The sequence below is a fragment of the Nerophis lumbriciformis genome, linkage group LG04 (genome assembly GCF_033978685.3).
Source record: "Nerophis lumbriciformis linkage group LG04, RoL_Nlum_v2.1, whole genome shotgun sequence".
Classification (NCBI taxonomy): Eukaryota; Metazoa; Chordata; class Actinopteri; order Syngnathiformes; family Syngnathidae; genus Nerophis; species Nerophis lumbriciformis.
This window is the reverse complement of record NC_084551.2, coordinates 32914071-32939532: the sequence shown is the minus strand read 5'-3', so window position 1 is coordinate 32939532 and position 25462 is coordinate 32914071. Positions and strand designations below refer to the sequence as shown.

General features: G+C 38.4%; 1 protein-coding gene across 2 annotated transcripts; it reads right to left on the bottom strand.

Annotated features, from left to right (window-relative positions):
• Positions 1-476: 476 nt before the first annotated feature.
• Positions 477-25462, bottom strand: LOC133599991 (serum paraoxonase/arylesterase 2-like). Of its 2 annotated transcripts, XM_061952896.2 has the most exons (10): positions 25407-25452; positions 25102-25301; positions 24957-25027; positions 24826-24881; positions 15094-15256; positions 7092-7218; positions 2149-2349; positions 1994-2075; positions 1673-1801; positions 477-1550 (listed from the first exon to the last, which is right to left on the bottom strand). In XM_061952896.2, the coding sequence occupies exons 2-10, from the start codon at positions 25176-25178 to the stop codon at positions 1389-1391; spliced, it is 1068 nt and encodes a 355-aa protein (XP_061808880.1). In that variant the 5' UTR covers positions 25179-25301; positions 25407-25452; the 3' UTR covers positions 477-1388. The 2 variants fall into 2 exon arrangements, with proteins under 2 accessions (XP_061808880.1, XP_061808872.1); XM_061952888.1 differs by having other exon boundaries at positions 25102-25462.

The following is a 25462-nucleotide window of genomic DNA, read 5'->3' as shown; positions in this document are numbered from 1 at the left end:
TCACTCGCTCGAAACACGAGAAAGAAGCCCCTCCAATTGAATTCTGATTGGGCCGAGTGTGCAGCTCTCAGGCACATGACTAATTTCTATATGAATTGCATATTTATAAGGGGGTGTGGTGGAGGCGTATTCGGACACGCAAACATCTGTGGTCAATTCCAAGTTGATTGGGATGTAACAAAGAAATGCACACTTTAATGCTTCTGAATTTTTTTCTTGCTCATATATTTTCTAAATTTGAACGTACGCCTATATTTAGTAGAAATCCAGGCAACTCTTCATACCCTGGTCTTTCTCACCTACATTAGCTTTAGCGTTCTGGACCAAAAATCGCTCCATATTCCTTACTTCTGGCTAGTGTTACCATATCTGAGTTATTGTGTAGAAATATGGGGACATGACTACAAAAGTACACATTCACTGTGTTACAAAAGAGGTTGGTTAGAATGAGACATACTGTAATGTTGGATATCGAGAACATTTAAACTCTTTATTTATTGAATCAAACATATTGAAATTCAATGATTTGGTGCATTTGCAAACAGCGAAAATTATGCAAAAAGTAAATATAACCTGCTAACCAAGAATTGACAACAATTCTTCTCAACAGAGGGGAGAATAATAACTTCAGAGAAAAATCTCATTTAAAACATTTGTATGCATGTACAACACTCACAACCTTTAGCATATAAGTATGTGGAATACAATTATGGAATGGATTAATGAACAATGTACTAATACGATCCAGTTTAAGCAACTGTTCACTCAAAGTGTTCACAAAGTAAAAAAAAATATCCTGATAAACATTTTGAGCCTTAATAAAAAATTAGATCATCTCTTTATGTAAACTAATTACTTATGCATTTGTCTATTTATTTATTTACTTAGTCATTTATTTATTAACTGTTGTGTTGCAGATTTTAGTACAAACAAATGTGTTTGAAATTGCTATGAAACAAAAAGGGGTAGGATTAAATAGGCTCTGCTTCCTCCTACTCCTTTTCAAACATGCCAGAATGAGAAACTGGAAACAATGTGTGTGATGTCTCATATTGTATTTGTATACATGTTGGAAATAAACTAACACCCTATCCATAACCTGTCCATCAATGAAAAGCTGCTGGAAAACTTATCTAAAGCAGACCGAGACTGACATAATTTTTGTGTTTACCTTAAATATTGTGAGCGGGATATAAAAATGGTAAGAAAGGTTTCCTATTTTTAATGTGGAGAAGACAATTTCCAGTTACCAGCGCATGACTTACTCAACAAAAGAGGCCTTACAATTAGTGTTAAAAACAATAAATTCCTATCACCATCTATTTTACTTTCTTTACTCGTCTTATTCGTGAGCCATCTGGTATTCTGTTACAATTTACACTCACTGCCTACTCCAAATCACAGCATAAGGCTTTATGAAACACCGAGCCAATGAGCAGTTTGCCTCCATAGGTTGTAGCTACAGAGGAACCTATGATCACATGACCATCATCAGCATACACCTGAGTCACCAGTGGTTCGTCGGAGTGAATGTCCTGGATGCGGATAACCTAGAAGTAACGACATCATAGTAAATAAATAACCATCTTGAACTAGATTTAAAATAGTTTATAAATCAATAAATGCACGAGGATTTGAACAGTTGACTGTTGTAAGATGTTCCACCACATACCTCTGATCCAGCTGGATCTTCAGGGTCAGACTTAACAAATTTCCATCCATTGGGGTGGCAGCCCATCCAAAGGTCACCTGTGTGAGGGTCAACTTCGATGTTGTCACAGAGTGAACCCACCGCCACGGACTGGTGACCAGGTAGAAGACAAAATTATAACTCAAAATGTGTCTTATTGCCACAGCTTCATCTTATTTTGCGGTCATATCAATTTCCTACATTTTTTGTATGGGGTAACCACATATACAGTATTGCTCTAGCTGTTCATTGTAATTAATAACCCTTAATCATTTGAATATACATTATCTTTGTCTTATTCACCTTCACAGAGACCAATGCATTGTCTTCTTTCCTCTCCAAAACATGCACATTTTGGTCCATTGAATCTGACACATAGATATACCTGTTTATGACACAAATATGGAATTAAAGCATGTATAGCTCAATTACACAACTACACAAAAGAACTTGCCAACCTTTTGTCTCGTGAGATGTTGATGCCATTTGCAAAGTAGTATCCCTCAGAGACCACTCTGACAGACTCTGGACTGTAATACACAACATTAGTCCAAGGTTGAGCCAGAAGAGGCTCTATTATTTTAAAGAATTCCTGTGGGAAATAGTGATCATTAGTGGCATAGAAACGGTCCACTCCCAATGCCACAATGTCGTTGACACTAGAAGGGAAAAACGGAAAAAAATAAATAAATTAAAATAATGAAAATATGCGCGCGCACACACACACACACACACACACACACACACACACACACACACACACACACACACACACACACACACACCTATACATGTCTTGCCTACTTTGTGTGGACCCACATTTGGTTAGTAGGTTGTGAGGGCCCCTCTTTCCACTATAGCTAGAATGATGAAACAAATATATCTAGCACTAGATGGGAGTAGAGAGCTGCAACCTCACTTCAGAATGCAAAACACACAAAGAAAAAAAAAAATTTTACTTCTGTAGTTGTGAGGACCAGGCAAATGTCCTCACAAGTCAAAAGGATATGTCCACACAAGGATGGTGAGACAAGTGCACACACACACACACGTTTTTCATTGGAGAATGCAGTTGAACCTCGGAAGTCTAATGTCCCGTAAAATTGATGATCGTAAAATTTGTGACTTGATTAAACATTTTTGAGGAAATATACCTGCGCTGCGTTTTTTTTAATTTTCTCGTCAAAGTCAAAAATGTTAAAGACGAGAGGCTTGAGGTGCATCTCATGTGAACCCCTGATGCATTACACCATCATTTGTTGTTACGGGTGAGACATGACATAACATAAGTAGTGGATTACTTATTTTTTACACTTACATAAACATTGTCTGTATTGTTAATCATTCTGAAAAATGTATTCTCTCTGCTTTACAATGTAAATATGTTGGGGGGTTTTACGATAACTTATACAGAAAGCAGTTTGAGTCCGCTTTTGGCAAGGGGAAAAAAGTGGTGCAGCTATGAATCCAGCAGAAGGCGCTGTCTCTGTTAATGTTTATTTTATCATCTATTTTGGCCTAGAACAGTTAAAAAGGGGCAACCTTAACTGGATGACTGGAAGACCCTAACTTTCTAGAGCTGGGGTCTTCAACGTTTTCCAGGTCAAGGACCCCCAAACTGATGGAGAGATGAAGAGGAGATGCTCTTCTACAGGAATGGTCAAAATGTGGCCAAGGAACACAAAAACTGAAAAAATTTCAACAAAAAGACAATGTAAAAAGAAAAAGCGGAAACGTTGATACTGATAAAACGTTTTGTAATTCACAATACAAACCGGGCAAAATCAAGTTTATATATAAATGTTTCTTTTTAGTATTTTTTCTTTCAAGAAAATAAAATGTCAAAATGGCTGCCATATGCGTTGACTTTTCAGTGTGGGGGAAAACGTTTGGACACCCCTGCCCTAATTAAATATTTTGAATTAATTGTGTTTTAATTAAAACTAGCTCTAGAAGGTACCTTGTTATTGTGCAATACTAAAACATTCAAATGATACAGAATAATGTCGCTAATCGCTAGCTTGCAGCTCTCACCGCTAATCCATAGCTGGCAATTAAAGCGCTAATCGCTAGCTACCGTAAATGCTAACATGAATTTAATCATATAGATAATTATTAATGTTTTTAACCTGCAAAGTAAATTCAGTAGGGTGACCATGCCACTTTTCAAGTTACACTTCAGTGTGTTGGATCAATGGTACTGTGTACTTAAAATCATTTCAATTTGTAAATATAAATATGAGATAAATATGAAAAATAAAATGAAAAAATCTTATCAACCAAAAATTTAAAAATCCCCTGAAGCCTGAACGTTTACAAGGTCCTTGGTGCGTACCACCTTGAAGATTCCAATATAATACAGGGGCCGTATTTATCAAGCGTCTTACTCACACTTTCAGCAAGTGTAGGACTGAATCTTAAGTGTCACACTCAGAGCTGAATTACGACATTACTGTGTGCCGTAAACTGAATTTTAGGTGACGTAATTTCTGTGTCCATAGAAATGACCAATCACGAAAGGGAATCCCTTGTCTAAGAATAAAGAAATATCTTAGAAATATTTAAGTGGACAATGGGAGTGTATATTTTGACAATAAACTACAAAATAATACAAAACAAACAAACAATATTGGCAAAGAATCAAAAATAAATGTTTCCTTTTCTTTCCAATTCATTTTCCCAGTGGCGAGATATCGAAGCATTGTGATGACCTTTAGTTCTGCTGTGTGGTCGGTTGAGGTGGGCGGGGTTTGGTAGCGGGGGTGTATAATGTAGCCCGGAAGAGTTAGGGCTGCATGGGATTCTGGGTATTTGTTCTGTTGTGTTTATGTTGTGTTACGGTGCAGATGTTCTCCCGAAATGTGTTTGTCATTCTTGTTTGGTGTGGGTTCACAGTGTGGCGCATTATTAGTAAGAGTGTTAAAGTTGTTTTATACCACCGCCGTCAGTGTAACCTGTGTGGCTGTTGACCAAGTATGCATTGCGGTCACTAACGTGAGCAAGCAGAAGTCCCATACAACGTGTGACCGGGCCGGCACGCTGGTTGTAATGGGCTTTCAATGCTGTACCATCATGGCACGTTTGAGAGAATACTTGCCCTGAAATTCGTAGTCTCCCGGAAAAAGTGGGAGGGATAGCATGTATGACGCTGTCAAGCGCCATTTATATAAAACCCACGGGCCGCAGTAACAATCAATTTTCATATTAAGGTGTAGGCCGCGTGTCTGAGACCCCTGTAGTGATGGGTTGATGAGGCGTCATGAAGCGTTTCGACACATTGCAAAACTGTACTGATACTGTGTCGATACTGTGTCACTAAATACTGACATCTGCTGGACATTAAAAATCCCTACAGGCAACCTATGGACTGACTCAACTGACACTGATTTTATGACCTAGTATATACAATAATATAAACCAAGTCATTGTATTTTATTTAGGATTATTTCATATCTTCATTTAAATAAAAATATATTTTTATCTTTTTTAGATACAGTCAATAAAAAATGTGAACATGTATCATAACATGGAAATCTAAGAGAATGTGTTGTGAATGAGGATGCTTGTGGACTGGGATTTTTTTTAATTAATTTTTTACACATTTTTATTAAAAAAAAAAGTTTTTCCAACGTATTCAATTTTAGACGATTTCTTTCATTGATTGATTGAGACTTTTATTAGTAGGTTGCACAGTGAAGTACATATTCCGTATAATTGACCACTAAATGGTAACACCCCAATAAGTTTTTCAACTTGTTTAAGTCGGGGTTTGATTAATGATACAGACATATACTAACATCATAATACAGAATACAGTCATCACACAAGTTAATCATCAGAGTATATACATTGAATTATTTACATTATTTACAATGTGTGGGATATAGAGAGGGGGGGGGGGTTAGGTTAGAGGAGGCGGAAGTGCGACACAGTTCGCGTATCGGTCACTTGACCAAAACAGCTCATGATCGGTCACGTGACTTTCTAAAAGCGGTATGCGCACCGACACAGGGTTTCGCTCTATGAGCTCGACGCATGCTCCGATGCATCGGTGTTGCCGGACCCATCACTAGACCCCTGGGGCCGTATTTATCAAGCGTCTTAGAATAACTCCTAAGAAGTCTGCTAAGAGTTGACTTATGAGTAAAGAAATTCTTTGCTGAAAGCTGCACTTAAAAGTTAGTTATCAAGCGTCTTACTCACACTTTCAGCAAAGTGTAGGACTGAATCTTAAGTGTCACACTCAGAGCTGAATTACGACATTACTATGTGCCGTAAACGGAATTTTAGGTGACGTCATTTCTGTGTCCATAGAAATGACCAATCACGGAAGGGAATCCCTTGTCTAAGAATAAAGAAATATCTTAGAAATATTTAAGTGGACAATGGGAGTGTATATTTTGACAATAAACTACAAAATAATACAAAACAAACAAACAATATTGGCAATGAATCAAAAATAAATGTTTCCTTTTCTTTCCAATTCTTTTCCCAGTGGCGAGATATCGAAGCATTGTGATGACCTTTAGTTCTGCTGTGAAAGCTCTGCTGCGTGATGTTGCTGATGAGATGACGCCCCTTATTAAATCTGTGACAAAAATAATACCCGCTCTGTCTAAACGATACTGTTTGATCAGCTGCTCAATAACCTCAAACAAAGCCAGGACATCCTTCCGCTCCCTGAACGTTCGCGTACGTCTCTCTCGCCCAGTGCTATCCCCCGCTGGCAACTCCTAACCACTTAGGACACCTCCGAAGGTCTCTTAAATATCGTGGAGAGTAGGAGTGATTCTTACACTTAAGAAAGTTGATAAATAGCTTTTATTCTTAAGTTTGAGAGTAGGACTAAATATCGCAAATTCTAAGGACTTAAGTGTAAAATGGCACTCTAAGACACTTGATAAATACGGCCCCTGGTTTATACATAACACAAAGCAAAAAAAAACTTTGAATGCAGTGTTATTTCATTTTAAATTTCAAAAGATTTTTGTGGCTCCCATTGTTTTCTTTAATTTGTGAAACTGGTCAAAATGGCTCTTTGACTGGTAAAGGTTGCCGACCCCTGGTCTAAACGATACCGTTTGATCAGCTGCTCGTCATCAAACAAAGCCAGGACATCCTTCCGCTCCCTGAACGTTCGCGCACGTCTCTCTCGCCTCAGTGCCATCCCTCGCTGGCAACTCCTAACCACTTAGGACACCTCTGAAGGTCTCTTAAATATCGTGGAGAGTAGGAGTGATTCTTAGACTTAAGAAAGTTGATAAATAGCTTTTATTCTTAAGTTTGAGAGTAGGACTAAATTTCGCAAATTCTCAGGACTTAAGTGTAAAATGGCACTCTAAGACACTTGATAAATACGGCCCCAGATCATTATACAATGAAAGCTGTTGTGTTGCATTACTTGTGAAGAAGTTCATGCTTGAAGGTCTTCAGATGCAACAGGGAGAACTCTTCTTCAACGAATTTAAACAACTCCACTTGGCTTTTCCCGTAAGGATGATTCACGACAAACAGGTATACGGTGCCATCTAAAAGAATGAGGAAAATAAAGCACTGGATTAAAAGGAAGGAAATACATGGAGGGTGGACTGGTAAAAAAAGAAAATGTCACATAATTTTGTGTCTGTCCTTTAAAGAATGCAATATTCATTATCTATATTACTGTAAATTCCAAACTATGTGATAAGCCGCTACTTTTTTCTTAGGAATTTGAACACCGTGGCAAAAAAATTGGTGCGGCTAATTTAGAATAGAATAGAATATAATGGACTTTACTGTCATTATATTTGCACAGAACGAGATTAAGGACTCCAACTTAAGGTGCTGTAGTGGGAACAACATGGGATACAAATAAATTACACAAGAGGTAATAAAGATAAAACTAAGAATTGACTACTATTCAATAAAAATAATAAGCAATCCTGTACAATATATAAAACACTATACAAAATACAAAATACTGTACAATATATAGAACAAGACAAGAGTACCGGAGTAATAAATAACAATCAGTGTCGGATGTATTGCACTCAAAGGGTAATATTGCACAGTAGGGTATTAGGGTAGGATATTGTATAGGGGTGAATTATTTATTATAAGTTAGAGTTCAAGGTGGTGACAGCTATGTCTAAATCAGTGGTTCTTAACCGTGTTGGAGGTACCGAACCCCACCAGTTTCATATGCGCATTCACCGAACCCTTCTTTAGTGAAAAATAAAATGTTTTTTTTTTTTCAAATTCAAGAAAAAGTCATATGTTTTTTTTACTGGTGCACAAAGTGAACCGTGCATGAACATCCCCTTGTTCAAAGAACAAAACCAACACAGTGCATCAACACACAACAAATTACACACCTTACACATATTACCATGAATTGATTAACGTGGACTCCGACTTAAACAAGTTGAAAAACTTATTCGGGTGTTACCATTTAGTGGTCAATTGTATGTAATATGTACTGTACTGTGTAAACTGTACTGTTTCATATAATGTATTATCTTCCTTTGCAATCTGCTAGTAAAAGTTTCAATCAATCAATCAAAAAACCTGAAAATCAGATGGAAAATTAGAGGGAACATTGTTTGGGGGTATCCATAATACGTCGATAGGGAGAAGTTTTTATTTACACTATAAGTCGGATGTGTCTTTACTTCCGTGGCGGAGGCTCCGCCGAACCCCTGAGGCCGACTCACCGAACCCCTAGGGTTCGATCGAACCTAGGTTAAGAACCACTGGTCTAAAGCTGTATGCATTTTTCTTAGCTCACGGCCATAAAGCAAATAGATTTCATTAAACACATGCAACGACACTTAAATGGTGTGTTATAGTTTGTGCTATGGCACTATCTTTTGGACGAGTATGCCCACTGCAGGTGCAGCTGGGTGAATGCCTGCAAGTGTTTCCTGCTGAGTAAAACTTTTAACCGAAAAACTGAACTTGAGAAGTGTTCGGACGGTTACATACGAGTATCAATTTGAATTTGAATCTTTGGTGGTTTAAGCTTAAACTGATTTGTAACTGAATCGAGATGGAAGTGGTGAGTGGTGGGTTGTATGAGGAAGATATGGAAATGGATAGGACTAGAGTGGCGAGGGAAGAAATGGAGAATAAATAATGGGAAATCGAGTGGTAAAAGAGTGCAGGAAGAAGATGGAGGGGAAGAGACAAAAAGGGTTATGGGGGAAAAGTACAAGGTAATATTGAAATTTAAAACAAACAGATTATGAATGATAAGCTTGACGACGCTTGCTAAAGGGCTAAAGAAAGAAATCGGAGGAGTTGAAATGGCAAAAGTGCTAAGGTACAGAAGACTATAAATTTTATGTAAAAATGGAGAACAAAAGTTGTACAAAAAGATACCGTTAATAAAATGAAGAATAGAAGCTGGTGAAAAAACGGGGAAAGGAGAGTAGTGACAGGAATCCCAAGAGTAGAAAACTTTGAGGAGTTGAAAAACAAAGTACAAGGGAGAACTGTCACGGAGATGAAGAGGTTAATGGCATTTTGGAAAAGAGAAAGGACAGTGAGCGAATCTGTGCAAGTGCAGTTTGTCCACGAACTCCTGCCAGATAGTATTATGATTGGCTTTTTAAGCTTTAACATCAGACCTTACATTCCACCTCCTGTACGCTGTTTCATGTGCCAACGCTATGGCATATACAGTAGCTAGTGTGTGTCATGCTAAAATACACTATGGAAGGTGCGGAGAAGACCTTAAATATTGACAATGTGGACGCAATGGTCAGTGTTGTAATTGTGTAGGGAATACAACAGCATCATTAGGAAACTCAGGTACAGCAAATCAGAGTGGAAAGAAATATTACAGATGCAGAAGCACTCAAAGTAAGACAACAAGAAAGTGGAGAACAAAGAAATGAGAACTGTACAAGTAATAAAAGACAAGAAACACCAAATACAGGAATTTCTTTGGAGAAATTAGTTGTGCTACTTGCATTGTGACAAACTGTACTAAACAGGCAACAAATAAAACAGAAAAGGTCAAAAATAATCGTCAAAGTAGCAGCAAAATCCCTAAATCGGAAAGAGTTATCTTGGAAACAGGTGCACAGTAAACTACAGCGAGTAGATGAAATAGAGACATGTTACCAAAATGCTACACTATGTTAATCTTACAGTGGAACGCCCGAAGTTTGATGGCAAATGGACAGGAGTTACTATAAAGTGGTTTGTTAAAAATATGGATGTTAAACCAAAAATTATATGTATTCAGAAACAACAATTTGAACTTTATAATAAAAGGATATTTTACAATAAATAAAGACAGAGGGTGGGCAAAGCGGAGAGTGTGCCATTTTTATTAGAGAAGACATTCAATATGAAATATTGAAAGTTAAACAAGGAATAGAAATAATAAGAGTTAAACAATGAAATAATAAAGAAAGGTACAACGTGCTAAATTTCTGTAACCCATCTGAGAAACAACAAATACATCAACTGAAAACAATAGTAGAAGACTGTAGTGACAAACCAGGGGAGACAGGGCCTTCTCTGTGGTCGGCCCTAAGCTCTGGAATATTCTGCCCCTTCATGTTCGAACTGCTCCCAGAGTGGAGTGTTTTAGGTCTCGTCTTATGACCTACTTTTATTCTTTGGCTTTTAATACTACGTGAGTTGTGGTCCTCTGTTGTCCTCTGTTTTTTTAAATTTTGATTTCTATTTTATTGTTTTAATTGGTTTTATCCTTTGAAATCGTTTTTATTCATATTTATTTTTATATTGGTTTCATATGTATTTATTTTTTGTTTTTATTCAGTCATTGGTGGAGCTAAGGATAATACTTGAATATTGTTTTTAATATTGTTGTGCAGCACTTTGGAAACATTTTTGTTGTTTAAATGTGCTATATAAATAAAGTGGATTGGATTGGATTAGTGGAAATATTATTTGGTGTTGTGACTTTAATGCACATAGCGCAGTGTGGGGTGAAAGGGATGACTGGAATGGGGAAATATTGGAAGCATTTTTGGAGGAAAAAGAATTGGTGTATGTGAATGATGGGTCGGAAACACGTTTAGATGTAGTTACGGGTAAAGAAACAGCAATAGATTTAACAATAGTATCTCAGTGGTTAGCGGCAAAGGTGGAGTGGGAAATAAATACCCAATCACTACCCAATTTTCATTTATAGTACATGAACATAAATCAAAGGACAGAGAGCAATAACAAAAAAGGGAGATGGGAGTACAATCATGCAAACTGAGAACATATTAGAATAAGAAAGGAAATTAAAGCAGATTGTTACAAATCAAGATATTGAAAATCTTAATACAAATATAACAAAAGGCATATTGGGAATCAGCCAATGGTGGACACAGACAATACAATAACGGAATAAAGCTTTCAGAGGATTAAGAAGAACTCATAATTTTCAGGATATTATTCAGTATAGAAGGCAACAATCTCAAATGGTAAAGAAAATGTCAGGGATCAGAAGTGAACATAAAAATCATGTGACGAAAGATGGGACATAGTGTGTTGTAGGAAATAAAGAAAAGGCTGAAGAACTCTTAGCAGGGACCTTTGTAAAAGTGCATAGCAATGATAATTAGAGAAATAAAGAAAGAGGTAAGAGAGAGGAAACATTGGATAAATGACTAATGATAATGATAATGGCTTCAGAAACACAATAGATGTGACATTTTCTATGAATTAAATGGTTGGAGTATTAAAACAGGTTAGACATACAACAACAGGAAACGACCAAGTGAGCTACAAAATGATCAAACATTCTGGTAGCATAAGTAAAGAAGTAGTGTTGAAATTATATAATAAGATATATGAAGAAGGAAAATTACCAGCAAAATGGAAAGAAGCTGTTGTAATTCGAATATGCAAACCAGGAAAAGATCCAGAAGATGTAGGTTAACAATAGACTGATAGCATTGACCTCAAATTTGGGCATAATTATAGAACAAATGATTAACGAAAAACTAGTGTGTGAATGTGAGTGTGATTGTTGTCTATCTGTGCTGGTCCTGTGATGAGGTGGCAACTTGTCCAGGGTGTACCCCACCTTCCGCCTGAATGCAGCTGGGGTAGGCTCCAGCACCCCCCGCAACGCCGTAAGGGACAAGCGGTAGAAAATGGATGGTTGGATAGTATATTATTTAAAATCAAAAGAAATTATTAAAAGTCTATTTTGAAAAGGAAGATAACAAAAATGACCCAGCTGTGAAGTTAGAAAGGCCAAATTGATAAAGAAAGCATAATTGCAGTATTTCTTTTTATTACAAAAAGGCGTATGATATGATGTGGAAACAGGGATTGCTAATGAAATTACAGTAAATAAAATTGTGATTATAGGAAGAATGTATAGATGGATAAAAAGCTTCTTAACAAGTCAAAACATTTTAGTGAAAATAGAGGACACATATAGTGGAAAATAGAACCCCGCAAGGGAGTATAATAAGTCCAGTACTAGTCTCAATAATGATAAATGAAGTGTTTAGTGAAGTGGAAGGATTAGTGGAGGTGGCACTTGTTGCTGATGATGGAGTAATGTGAAAAATACGTAGAAATACAAATAATACAGAAAAAAAGATTCAAAAAGCTGTTAAAAAAAAGAAAAAAAAGTACAAGCTTGGAGAACAGCTTGGTGTTTAAGATTTTCAGTTGGGAAGAACAAAGTCATGATTTTTACAAAAAGGAAGGTTCAAAACAAACTTCAGATTTATGGTGAAAATATAGAAGAGGTACAAGTGTTTGAATATTTACGAATATGGTTTGATAAACGTTACCTGGTTAATCCATATCATAAGTACCGTAAGCATTTCAGCAATTATTATACAAAAAAGTATAGTATTGAAAAAAATAATTAGCGACAAGTTATCGGATTTTAAGTGGAAATTAGTAGCAATTTACATTGCAGTTAATTGAATAGAGGAAAATAAATTCAACATGTTAACTGGTTAATCCATATCAGTAAAATTGTGGAGAAAAATTATAAAGGTGTTGAATATAATGAGGACTTTGAGGGGTAAAGATTGGGGGGTGCGGGGGGCGATAGACTGGCACTGAAAGCAATCAGTTTCATTAGATCTGTATTTAATTGATTATGGCTACATCATTTATCAGTCAGCTTCAAAAACATTACTTGGGAAAATAGACAAGATCCAATTCCTGGCTTTAGGTTATGTTGTGGAGCTACAAAATCAACCAGGGGCAGCGTTACAGGTAGAAATTAATTTAAAAAAAACATTAGAAATGAGGGGAACTCAACTAACCGCAGTTTATTGGGCAAATTTAAATGGGTCCAGGGGAAGGACATCCAACTCATCAGGTACTAATCAATTGCTAACAAAAAGAGAAGAGAACATTAAGAGTTTTGAATGGATAATAGATTTATGTAAAAAAGTTCAAATTGGAAATAGTATAGTTAGCCCAATAGTACCAATTCCTGCCATACCACAGTGAATGTATGGCATACCAAACGTTGATATGCAATTATTAAATAATACAAATCTAAGTCATTATTGAATAGAAAAATGTAATAAAAGTATTCAGAATATGTCAAAATATATACAGACGCATCAAATACTATGAATAATAAAGTAAGCATTTCAGCAGTTATCTACAAAAAAATTAAGTATTGAATAAAATAATTAGCGACAAGTTATCAGTTTATACTTTATACGGGGGGAATTAGTATCAATTTACATTGCAGTTAATTGAATAGAGGAAAATAAAGCAAGGAGTCGTGTGCACGGATTCGAGTAATGCATTAATCAGCATAGCAAACAGCTTCAAAAACAAGGCAGGTTTTTAATATTTGAAATCGTACAGAATCTTTAGGATAAATTAAGTGGGAAGTGTGGTAACATTTCTGTGGGTACCTGCTCACGTAGCAGTTGAGGGGAACAAACTAACAGATAAGTATGGAAAGCAAGCAACAACTAAAACTAAAATAAACATGGAGATCGATCACAGTGAAGCAGAAGTGAAAATTATAGTTAATAAATAACTAAATAAAAAATGTCAGGGTTGTTGTAATAAAGAAACAACAAGTAGGCAACATTACAGAGTCCAGAGGAGTGTATGAGTAAAAAGAGGAGACAATAGAAATAGGACAGATGAGGATATCATTACAAGAATGAGGTTTAGACACACATCTCAATAGCTCATTGAAATTGATAGAAAAATATAATACAGGGATGCGTGATTATCGTATTTAAATAAAGTATGAAAAGCATGTAATAATGCAGTGTAGGAAATACAATAGAGATAGGGAAATAATGAAAAATAAGTTAGCGAAAGAGAAGGTTAGTTCAGCAGTGGACGATATAAGGTTGAATTCGGAACATGTGGGGTATGAAGCAATACATATATATATTTTTTTTTTTTAGAAAGACAGGGTTAAATAACATAATTTAGGAGTCGGGTTCCATCTTGATTCACACTCCATATCAGTAAGTGGTGATAAAGCACACCACAACATTGCTTACCAACTGCCAATAAAAGAGAGATTAAGAAGAAGAAGCTTTGGACCAGAAGTAGAAGTGCCGTTCCGTCTTCTAATCGTCCATAGCGTTTCTACTCGTATGGATTCTTCATTCATCCCTCCAAGCACGTTTGTTTTACAGTATAACTAAAACAATTCTTACTTACTAAACCATACCATGTGCGATGTCTGAAGGAGTGTTTTCATGCATATTTGTCCATGCTATCTACCGGTAATGTAATAAAGCTAGCGTTGTTAGCATTAGCTAATATGCTAACACGTTTACGAATGTCTGTGTTAGTATTACTACCTTACAATATAATTATTTTTGTATCTTTCCAGTTTAATAAATTCCTCAGTAAATTCACCAAGACGTCACCGTGGAGTTATTAAGTCTGTTTAGCTGATTGGAGAGCTAGCTTTCACCGCTCGTGGGTCCATGACAATGACGCTGTTTTACTGCCGTGTTACAGACACTGTTTGGAAACAATTAAGGTTTTTAAATAAGCATTTATGAAATCTTTCTCATTGTAAATAACTAATTTCCCAAGGTATATATGTGCGGCTTATAGTCCGGTGAGGCTTATGATGCGCTCTATAAGAAAACATGTATATGTCCTGATCATGTTGTGTTAATCTGATGAAATGTGGGCTCTGTACCGATGAAATGTGGGCTCTGTACTGAGGATGTCGTTGTGGCTTGTGCAGCCGTTTGAGACACTTGTGATTTAGGGCTATATAAATAAACATTGATTGATTGATTATCTACAAAAAGACACACCCTGTAGTTTTGGATGGTTTACAGCTGCTTGCGAAGACAACAGGTTTGGACACATGCTTTAACAAATCTTACATGTCAGCAGAGTAAACAAATCAATCCGCCATTGCTATAGTTCTGCTTAATCCCTCGATGTGCATGAATGCAGTTTGTAAGGACTGCTCTTACCAGCTGTGTCTGTGTGGACACTGATGCCATGAGGGTTGAACGTCTCCGGGTCAAAGTTTCGCGGCATGCGCAACTCGACCGGTTTTATCGGAAAGCCTTCCAGATCGAGGAGGAAGATCTTTCCAGGTAAGTCTGAGGATGGCAATCCTGAGTACTTCAAACCCTGCAAGTAATTGTTGACATTTACAGAGGAAATAACGAGAGGAAATAACACAAAGACAATTACTAATTTGTGATGATATCAGAATCAGTGAGCGTTTGCTCACATGCTAAATGTTTAAAAAAAAATTTAGCAGGCACAATTTTATGATATCTGGGGATTGCTATGATATGCTTTTATGTTAACCTCTATTCTACTTGGCTGCATGATGTATGGTGATTGCTATGTTATTCTGTGATTTAATAAACAGTGTTGTAGTCCTTTAAGAATTGATTTTGTTAGCATTTTTGCTTAATGAGACAAAGATCAGCTCGAAGACCTCTATGCAAAGTCAAATTCAAGGACCCAGATTTCCCCCACCCGGATGCGGGTCACCGGGGGCCCCTTTCTGGAGCCAAGCCCAGAGGTGGGGCTCGATGGCGAGCGCCTGATGGCCGGTCCTGTGCCCATGGGGCCCGGCCGGGCACAGCCTGAAAAGATAATGTGGGGCCCCCTTTTAATGGGTTCACCACTTATAGGAGGGGGCAAAGAGGTCAGGTGCAGTGTAAGCTGGGCGGCAGCCGAAGGCAGGGCCCTTGGTGGTCCGATCCTCTGCAACAGAAGCTAGGTCTTGGGACGTGGAACGTCACCTCGCTGGCGGGAAGGAGCCTGAGCTGCTGCGTGAGGTGGAGAAGTTCCAGCTAGATCTTGTCGGACTCACTTTCACGCACAAGGGCTCTGGAACCAGTCCTCTCGAGAGGGGCTGGACCAGTAACGTGCAGTCAGGGGAGGCAGGTGAGGCGGGGCCTCACGTGCCATCATGGAAAGAAAAAAAATGTAAAAAGAAAAAAAAATTAATTGTTATATGTATCCAGTGATTATACTATAAAGTTATTTTCCATTTAACTTATCCAGTTTTAGATTATTTTTATTCAAAATCGCTGAAATTTCACATTTGCCGTTCAAATACTGAGAAGAGACTTGCGGTGATCAGCAGCCAGTTGAGCCTCGCCATGGATTGCGCAATGACTCGGCTAACTGCTGGCCTGCTGTGCAGTGAGACCGTATTGCTATATGAATTATATTATACATTTCCATAGTTTAGTTAGCTGAGGTATATAATGTACAGTGTATTTTGTCTTTTGTCAACAACTGTATGTGTGTAACGTATTTCTTGTGCTGAGCAATCATAAAACGGCTGTGAAAACGCACTGGCTGAGGCTCGCAGTAATCCCGCCTCATGGTGGTAGAAGGCGCTAGTGATCCCAGAGATAATTTTTGCGACTACTCGGCTGCAGAATAAGAGACAACAAGCAGCAATAGTTAGCGATCGTTTATTTTTTCCTCTTGCCTGGACTTTTAACATGGAGGATTACATATCTAAAATAAAACAGTTTTCTAAACTGGACTTTCAATCGAAGCAGGAGGTAATAATTAAAGGAAGATCTCCATCGAGACAGAGAGACTTTTAAAGCTGAAGAAAGATAAGGAAGACTTCTATAAACAAGTTATCGATGCTTTTGTTCAGATGGAGTGGCGCATGGACTTCATTTATAAGTAAAGGTAAGACCATAATAACGTTTTTTTTGATTAAATGTGCTTTTTTGTGTACTACAGTTTGTATGTGTAAAGTTAAAGTTAAGTTAAAGTACCAATGATTGTCACACACACTAGGTGTGGTGAAATTTGTCCTCTGCATTTGACCCATCCCCTTGATCACCCCCTGGGAGGTGAGGGGAGCAGTGGGCAGCAGCGGCGCCGCCCCCGGGAATCATTTTTGGTGATTTAACCCCCAATTCCAACCCTTGATGCTGAGTGCCAAGCAGGGAAGAATGCTGGTATGAGCTTTTAAACATAACCCGTTAACTGCTGCCAATCACATGGTGAATAAGATACTCTTTAGGGTTCATATGTTTGTAAATCTGACTGTGATGAAGTCAGTGCCTCACCAGCCATGAACCTCACCGCACGTCACTAATACACACATATATATATATATATATATATCTATATATATCTATATATTATAGCTATATATATATATACATATATATATATATATATATATATATATATGTATCATAGCTATATATTTATATCATAGCTATATATATATATATATATATATATATATATATATATATATATATATATATATATATATATATATATATATATATTAGAGATGCGCGGTTTGCGGACACAACCGTGGAGTCCGCGGATTATCCGCGGGTCGGGCGGTTGAAATAAAAAAAAATTAGATTTTATCCGCGGGTCGGGTCGGGCGGTTGAAATTAAAAAAAATTAGATTTTAAATAGATTCCGTCGGGTGGCAGTTAAACCAATTCGGAAATATATATATACATAGTTAAATGTTGTTACCCACATACGAAAAACGAGCAGGCACCTGCAGCATATGCCACAACAGAAGAAGAAAAAAAAAAGAGATGGCAACGCCGGCAGCAAACGTGGTACGCGACAAACTAAAAAAGGGAATACTAAAGACCAGGGGGAAAAAAAGGCCAGAAAAGTTCAGCGTGGACTCGTTTTTATGAGGTTGTAAATCAGGATGATAGTAATGCTGGCTACGTGATTTGCAAGAGCTGCGACACTGTTTATGTCTACGACAGTCACAAAACCGGGACATCTAACATGGTGCATCACATTTGTGCAAAACCCCGAACCTCCACAAACACCCTGAGCATGAGCAGTTTCGTCCGCCGTGATCCCAGAAGAGTGCCACAGGATGTTAAAACAAGATAGAACGCAGCTGCCTGCAGCAGTTTGAGTGGCGCGAGCGCGCTTGGAGGTGCGCTCAGTGCGGCTCCCAGATGATTGCGCACTGGTGTGCGTCTGGGCCGTGACAGCGTGGCACGCATTGAATGTCTCTGCTACATTGGATCAGTCTCCTTTCTTTAACAGGCAAAAGCTTTATAACCTCACTAATGCCTTGCATCGTCTATATTAGATATATAACAACGGGCGGGTGCGGTTTTGATTAAATGTTAGTTCGGGTGGATGCGGATGGTTGACGACTTTTGTGATGCGGTTGCGAATGAAATAATTGCCTATCCGCGCATCTCTAATATATATATATATATATATATATATATATATATATATATATATATATAAATATATATATATATATATATATATATATATATATATATATATATATATATATAAATGTGTGAGCTCACCAGAGTGAGCATTTACACTAAACACGTATGGTTTATTTCAAAACAAAATCACTACATGATATTTACCAATCCTAGACTAGTTATATTAACACGTTAAACACACAAGTACCTACAGGGGCGCCGAAAAGGGGGGGTAAAGGAGACGGATTCTAGGGGCCCATGATGGAGGGGGGCCCAGAGAGGCCCCTAATGATGATGAAATTATAATACAGAAAAAATAATGACACTGTGTTGGGGGCCCTGTAAAGATTCTTTTCATGGGGCCCAAAATCCCTAGTGGAGCCCCTGAGTACCTAAAAATGCGAAGATGTTTTGGACACATTTTCTAGCAAAACCGCAGCAAGGCCGCTGGCCTTTTTGGTTTTCCCGTTTTATAGCACAGTCTATTTACTTCCGAGCGTTCCCTAATGTCAACGGAAGCAACTGACAACAACCAAAACATACATTGAAGTTTTGATTGGCTCAATAGATAATCACAAGACGCTTAGTTTTTTTTCTCTCTCTCTCTCTGACGTCACCAACATTTGAGTGACAGACATGTTTACCAATCAGAATTGTTGAACCTCGCGTTTCTTCCGCGCCAAAACAGGGAGAAAGACGTCTCACTCTGTACATTGCTCTCAGCACCTTAGCAGGTTTATTTAACAGTCAAATTAACTGAACACAGTGAGCCCTCTCTTCAGTCATCCACAATCTTTGTCTCGGTAGGCGGAGAGCGACTTAGCAAGACCACACACACAGGAAGCACAGACAGAGAGCCTTGCGACTTGCCAGTGAGAAGTGTTTGCAAAATTAGTAGGAAAAAAAACACTTTATTAATAATAATAATAATGGATTAGATTTTATATCCCGCTTTTCTATTATTAGATACTCAAAGCGCTCACAAAGAGGTGGGAACCCATTATTCATGCACACCTGGTGGTGGTAAGCTACATTTGTAGCCACAGCTGTCCTGGGATAGACTGTGGCTATATATATATATATATATATATATGTGTGTAGAGAGAGAGAGAGAGAGAGCCACAATCATCACTTAAAATGTCTTAAACATGTATTTAAGTTAAACAATTGCTTAAAGAAATGATAGCCCATTTAATTTTTGTGTTTGTTTATTTAGGATAACTAAAAGTTATTTACCTTCCAATTACAGTACAAAGATAAACAATTCTACAATAATGACAAAATAAAAGTGTTTATCCTTTTAAATTGTTAGTTGCATTATTTATATAATATAGTATCATTACATTACATTATAAACACTGATAGTTACTGATTTTCTGTTTTTTGTTTAAGAGAATGTACACACATCTGCAGTCCCCTCCAAGGTTTCTCATTGTATCCCATTGGTAGGGATGATGTTCGTTAAGAAATTATCGACGTCGATGCCATTATCGAATCCTCTTATCGACCCGATTCCTTATCGAATCTCTTATCGAATCCAGATAAGTTGTTGTGTGTGCACCTTGTGTGTGCACTGAGTTCCAAAAGCCGTAGATGTTATGTGACTGGGCCGGCACACTGTTTATATGGAGGAAAGGCGGACGTGACTGAGGACAGCATGCAGACGTTAAAGGGTAAAGGTTTCAGGTGAGAGAGGACGCTAAAGGCACGACGCCAGTGAGCATATAGTGCTGCTATGTGCGTTGTAAATAAAAAAAAAATGCCCACAAACACATTGAAGTGGCATAAAACACTGAAAGTGATTGTTCCTATAACCCCTTTGTTTCAAATGTTTGTCCACGCGGGCATCTTGTCTAAATCACACCATACACAGTCTTCCTTGTCACGTATTCTTCCTTTTCCCGCTATCCATCCACTAATTCAAACTGATCCAGCAGCGCAATTGAAGATTGTTTTATTTACAAAAATCAAGGAACAGAATACTCGGGAAACAAAATAAATGTTAGCCTATATAAAGCCGAGGTCTACAGACAGGTGACGTCTGCCCGACTGCCAATCACGCGCCTAGCGCACACCTGCCCCTTATAGGCCTGCGTGGGAACTTTTCACCACCTGCAAAGGGTGAACACTGACATACACACATCAATCACTCAAAAATAATAAAATAAACATAGATTCAAGTATGGCTCTCTATTTGGCTCCTACACACATCACCAACATGGACGAGGTGCTGCTCACTTTCAACATCCCGGTGAAGCACACTGTGGAAAAGAAGGGGACCAGCAAGGTAGCGAATCGATACGCACAACGGGGCAAGAGAAGTCGGCTTTTACTGTTGTGCTAGCTTGCTATGCTAATGGACAGAAACTGCCACTGCTATGGTGATTTTCAAGGGGATGAAGCTGCCAAAATAAAACTTTCCACCTGAAGTCATCATTAAGGCATGACGAAGGAACTCCAACCGACGTTCAAAGTGAAGTTGTGAGCGTCATGGGAGCGATGGATGACGGACGAACACAGCTTCACGAAAACTGGGAGGCAGCGTCGGGCAAGTTACGCCACAATTTGTGAATGGATCGTGGAAGCTTGAGCTAACATATCTGCTTGCACTGTTGTTCGAGCTTTCGCAAAAGCCGGCATCTTTTCCGAGGAGCTCACGGCAACAAGACTGACTTTGAAAATGAGGAGAGGTATTCTGGCGTGTTTGATGGAGAACTTGCCCGGCTGTTAATTTCGGACACAGAAGATGAGGACTTTGATGGATTTGTGGATGAGGATTGATCAAAAAATAATGTGAGTACATTGATAAATACTTCAATAAAAGTACAACCGAACCCAGATTTGCTCGTGCTGCCTTTTTAAAACAGCGTCCATTAGGGGTGTAACGGTACACAAAAATTTCGGTTCGGTACGTTCCTCGGTTTAGAGGTCATGGTTCGGTTCATTTTCGGTACAGTACGAAAACAACAAAATATAAATTTTTTGGTTATTTATTTACCAAATTTGCAAACAATGGCATAACATACATATACACACAGGGTCCTTTGCCAGGGTTAATGTGGTCAACATATATAAAATAACAACTAAATAAGATAAAGCTCAGAATGGTTTCTTAACAAAACCTTTCTACATATAAAGTGCTTTTTTTGATTGATTGATTTAGACTTTTATTAGTAAATTGCACAGTACAGTACATATTCCGTACAATTGACCACTAAATGGTAACACCCCAATACGTTTTTCAACTTGTTTAAGTCGGGGTCCACGTTAAGCAACATTAAACTGCCTCAAGTTGTTGCTCAGATTAAATAAAATGACAAAACTTTTCTTCTACATATAAAACGTGCAACATTAAACAGTTTCAAGTCAACTCAGCCTCAGATTAACTTTTCTTCCCCCCTCACACCCCCCTCAGCCTGGCTAACTTGGCAGTAAGAGGATATATGGGTTCATTGTTCTTCCACCATAGAAGTGAGTCAAAATCTAGTTTTTAATGCAATATGGACTTAAATCTGCTGCTATAAAAACATTTGTTATTGCTTTAGCCCTGCCTGACTCACCGAGGAGAGGCTGCTTGAATGCGGTGGTGACGCTTCAAATGGGTTAGCATGTGTTATGAGAGTGGCGTATGTGTGTGTGGCCCTTTAATATGTGACAACATGTGAGGTGAGTGTGTGGGCGAGCGAGGTGAGGGAGCGGTAGCATGAGTGCGGGGAGTGGCGAGTGTTTTGTTGGATTGGCTGTGTGTACGACCTCAATAAAGCCACAATTTGAATCTAATCGCCGGACTCGTCATTTACCCTGGAGTCTGGAGCTGTGGAGAGCCACTGCCGAGTAGAGTGAAGGGTGTTGCCCCCGAGAATACATCGGCCCTGGAGGAGTGTCTCCCCTTCGCTCCTCGACTACGGTCTGGGAGTCGGAAGCAGGAAAGGTGCAACACATGTTTGACGTGTTGTCAGAAGCAGCTGCTGAACAATGTCGGCAAACCTCAGTCCTCCATTGTTGTATCCCGCAGCCAAAGTGTTCCCAAACGGGAGATCTTAACGAGGCAGGAGAGTCTTCCAACTCTGGCTTTTACATGTTGTTCTAGCCCGGTCGCTGCTAGCATGTGTACTCGTTTGGTACACCTCCGAACCGAACCGAAACCCCTGTACCGAAACGGTTCAATACAAATACACGTACCGTTACACCCCTAGCGTCCATGCATGCTAGCGTACGTATGTTTAACCATGCCTGCGCCCAAAAATATGCTGCGCTTTATTTATGCGTTAAATACAGAAATAGCACCCGTAACTGACACACGCTTTTTAATACGGTGCACCCTATCTATGGTCGCGAAAATACGGTATAGTGGCTTTGATAACGAGAACCGGTTCTCAAAAAGGGATTTGAATCCATGGAATCGATTCTTTTCTTATCGAAGCATCGGGAGAACCGGTTTTCGAACATCATCCATACCCATAGGGTTGAGTTTTTTCTAGCCCTGATGTCGAGGATGTCGTTGTGGCTTGTGCAGCCCTTTGAGACACTTGTGATTTAAGGCTATATAAATAAACTTTGATTAATTGATTGATTTATTACAATAATAATATTTTATGTATAAAATAAATAAAAATTGCAAATTGTATCTCAATTTAAGAGAAAAATCACACTTAGTTTTTTTCTCAAAATCGTGTAGCCCTACTAGCTGTTGCTGTCAAATGTGTCTTTTTTAACCACACAATCTGTGTGTGGGGTTCTGAATTATTGCTGGTTGGTGGGGGATGAAATACTTATTTTTTCCTCAATCAAGTACAAATGAATTTTTAACATGTATTTAATTAATTTTGTTGGTATTTGCTCTCGATTACAAATACCTACTTTGCAAACTCTGGAATCTTCATGTCTTTGTAACTGACAAATTCAGCATGGGATAAAATAATGCTTATACACTTTGCACATTGGGCTGGTTCATACTTGCCAACCCTCCCGAATTTTCCGGGAGACTCCCGAAATTCAGCGCCTCTCTCGAAAAAAAATCCCGATTTACAGTCGCAGCTGGAGGCCACGCCCCCTCCAGCTCCATGCGGACCTGAGTGACGTGTCGACAGCCTGTTCTCACGTCCGCTTTCCCACGATATAAACAGCGTGCCTGCCCAATCACGTTATAACATCTACGGCTTATAGAGAGTGCACAACTGCGCACACAACAAGGCGTCTCCTTGTTTGACGGTCCGCTCTTAGCGCCTTCAAAATAAGAGCTCAAGGCATATACTGTATAACAGCGCATAACAGGAACTTAACATCACAAAGAGGAAAGCCCATAAAAATAGGTTACAAAAGTTATTTAATAAGAAGCCAAAAAGTGCAAAAACAATAATGTTCGTGTTGGAGGAGTTGTGAATTAGGTACACCTGTAGTCTGCAGGTGTACCTAATGTTGTGGCCCTGCAGTCATTCACAACTCCTCCAACACGAACATTATTGTTTTTGCACTTTTTGGCTTCTTATGAAATAACTTTTTTAAATAGATTCAATCTTGCACGTGGAAAGTTTAAGTGTGGGCTTTAGTTGATATAACACTCCCGTCAGGGGTTGCATTCTACGGCGGGGGTGCAGGAGGCGGGATATTACTGCGAGCCTCAGCCAGTGCGTCTTTTGCAGCCGTTTTATGATCGCTCAGCACAAGAAATACGTTACACACATACAGTTGTTGACCAAATACACTGTACATTATATACCTCAGCTAACTAAACTATGGAAATGTATAATATAGTTCATATAGGAATACGGTCTCACTGCACAGCAGGCCAGCAGTTAGCCGAGTCATTGCGCAATCCATGGTGAGACACAACTCAGTGACGTGCCTCAACTGGCTGTTGATCACCGCACCGTCTCTTCTCAGTATTTGAACGGCAAATGTGAAAATTCAGCGATTTTGAATAAAAAATAATCTAAAACTGGTGAAGTTAAATGGAAAATAACGTTATAGTATAATCACTGAATACATATAACAATTTAATTAATTTTTTTTCTTTATAGATTTTTTTTCTTTCCATGAGGCGGGGCCTCACCTGCCTCCAGTGACCGCACATCACTGATATAGATATATATATATATATATATATATATATATATATATATATATATATATATATATAGCTAGAATACACTGAAAGTCAAGTATTTCTATATATATATATATATATATATATATATATGAAATACTTGACTTGGTGAATTATAGCTGTAAATATACTCCTCCCCTCTTAACCACGCCCCCCCACAGCTCCCGAAATCGGAGGTCTCAAGGTTGGCAAGTATGGGCTGGTTGGACTTTGCAATTTAACTGTTATATCCAAAAGTGATTCCAAATCAAACACAACAGCGACAATAATTTTGAAGCTGTATTCACCCCCAATGCATAAACAGTCATTCTCCTACTGTTTATTTACCTAATGTCTCTTGTGACGGACGCCATTTTGATTAACTTAACAAGTTAATTACTTACACTGCTGACAAAGCCGAATCCATCTCCGAAGACAGTAATATCTTCTGAGCCAACATCTGTTAAGAACACACGCAACGTGTACTTTAGGCGAAGTAAAAGTACTAGGTTGAATAGTTTTTACATGACCTTACTTAGACCCTTCAGTGGAACACAGTTCGGGAGATGATTCTTCACCAGCTCACGAGAAACGAGCGCTCTCTTCCTGCATTTTTTGTAAACAAGTTAGGACGAGGAACACGTGCCTAAACAGAAAAACAGGGACGAAACGTTGTTTACCTTATGTTGACTATCCTCTCTCCCAGCAGCACTGCTAACAACACTACAAGAAGGGAGATGAAGCCCCATTTAGCCATGTTTAAAAGACGACAAGAGCTGGCCCAGCAAGGTGCAGCAAACTTTTAGAACCAGACAGCGTTTGGATGCAGAGGCGCGACCACAGGTGCCTTCAATGTCTGCTCGGAAAAGAGCGAACATTCCTTCATTTGGCACGCAGAAAAAAAAAAAAACGTTTTATGTTATGTATTTGTAATTGAAATAATCATCAGATTTCTAAATTTAAAGTGGTAAAACCCCACGTTAACCTGTTGAAATTGTCGTCACGCGATAAACATGTCATCTGTGTGGCGTGTCAAGTGGT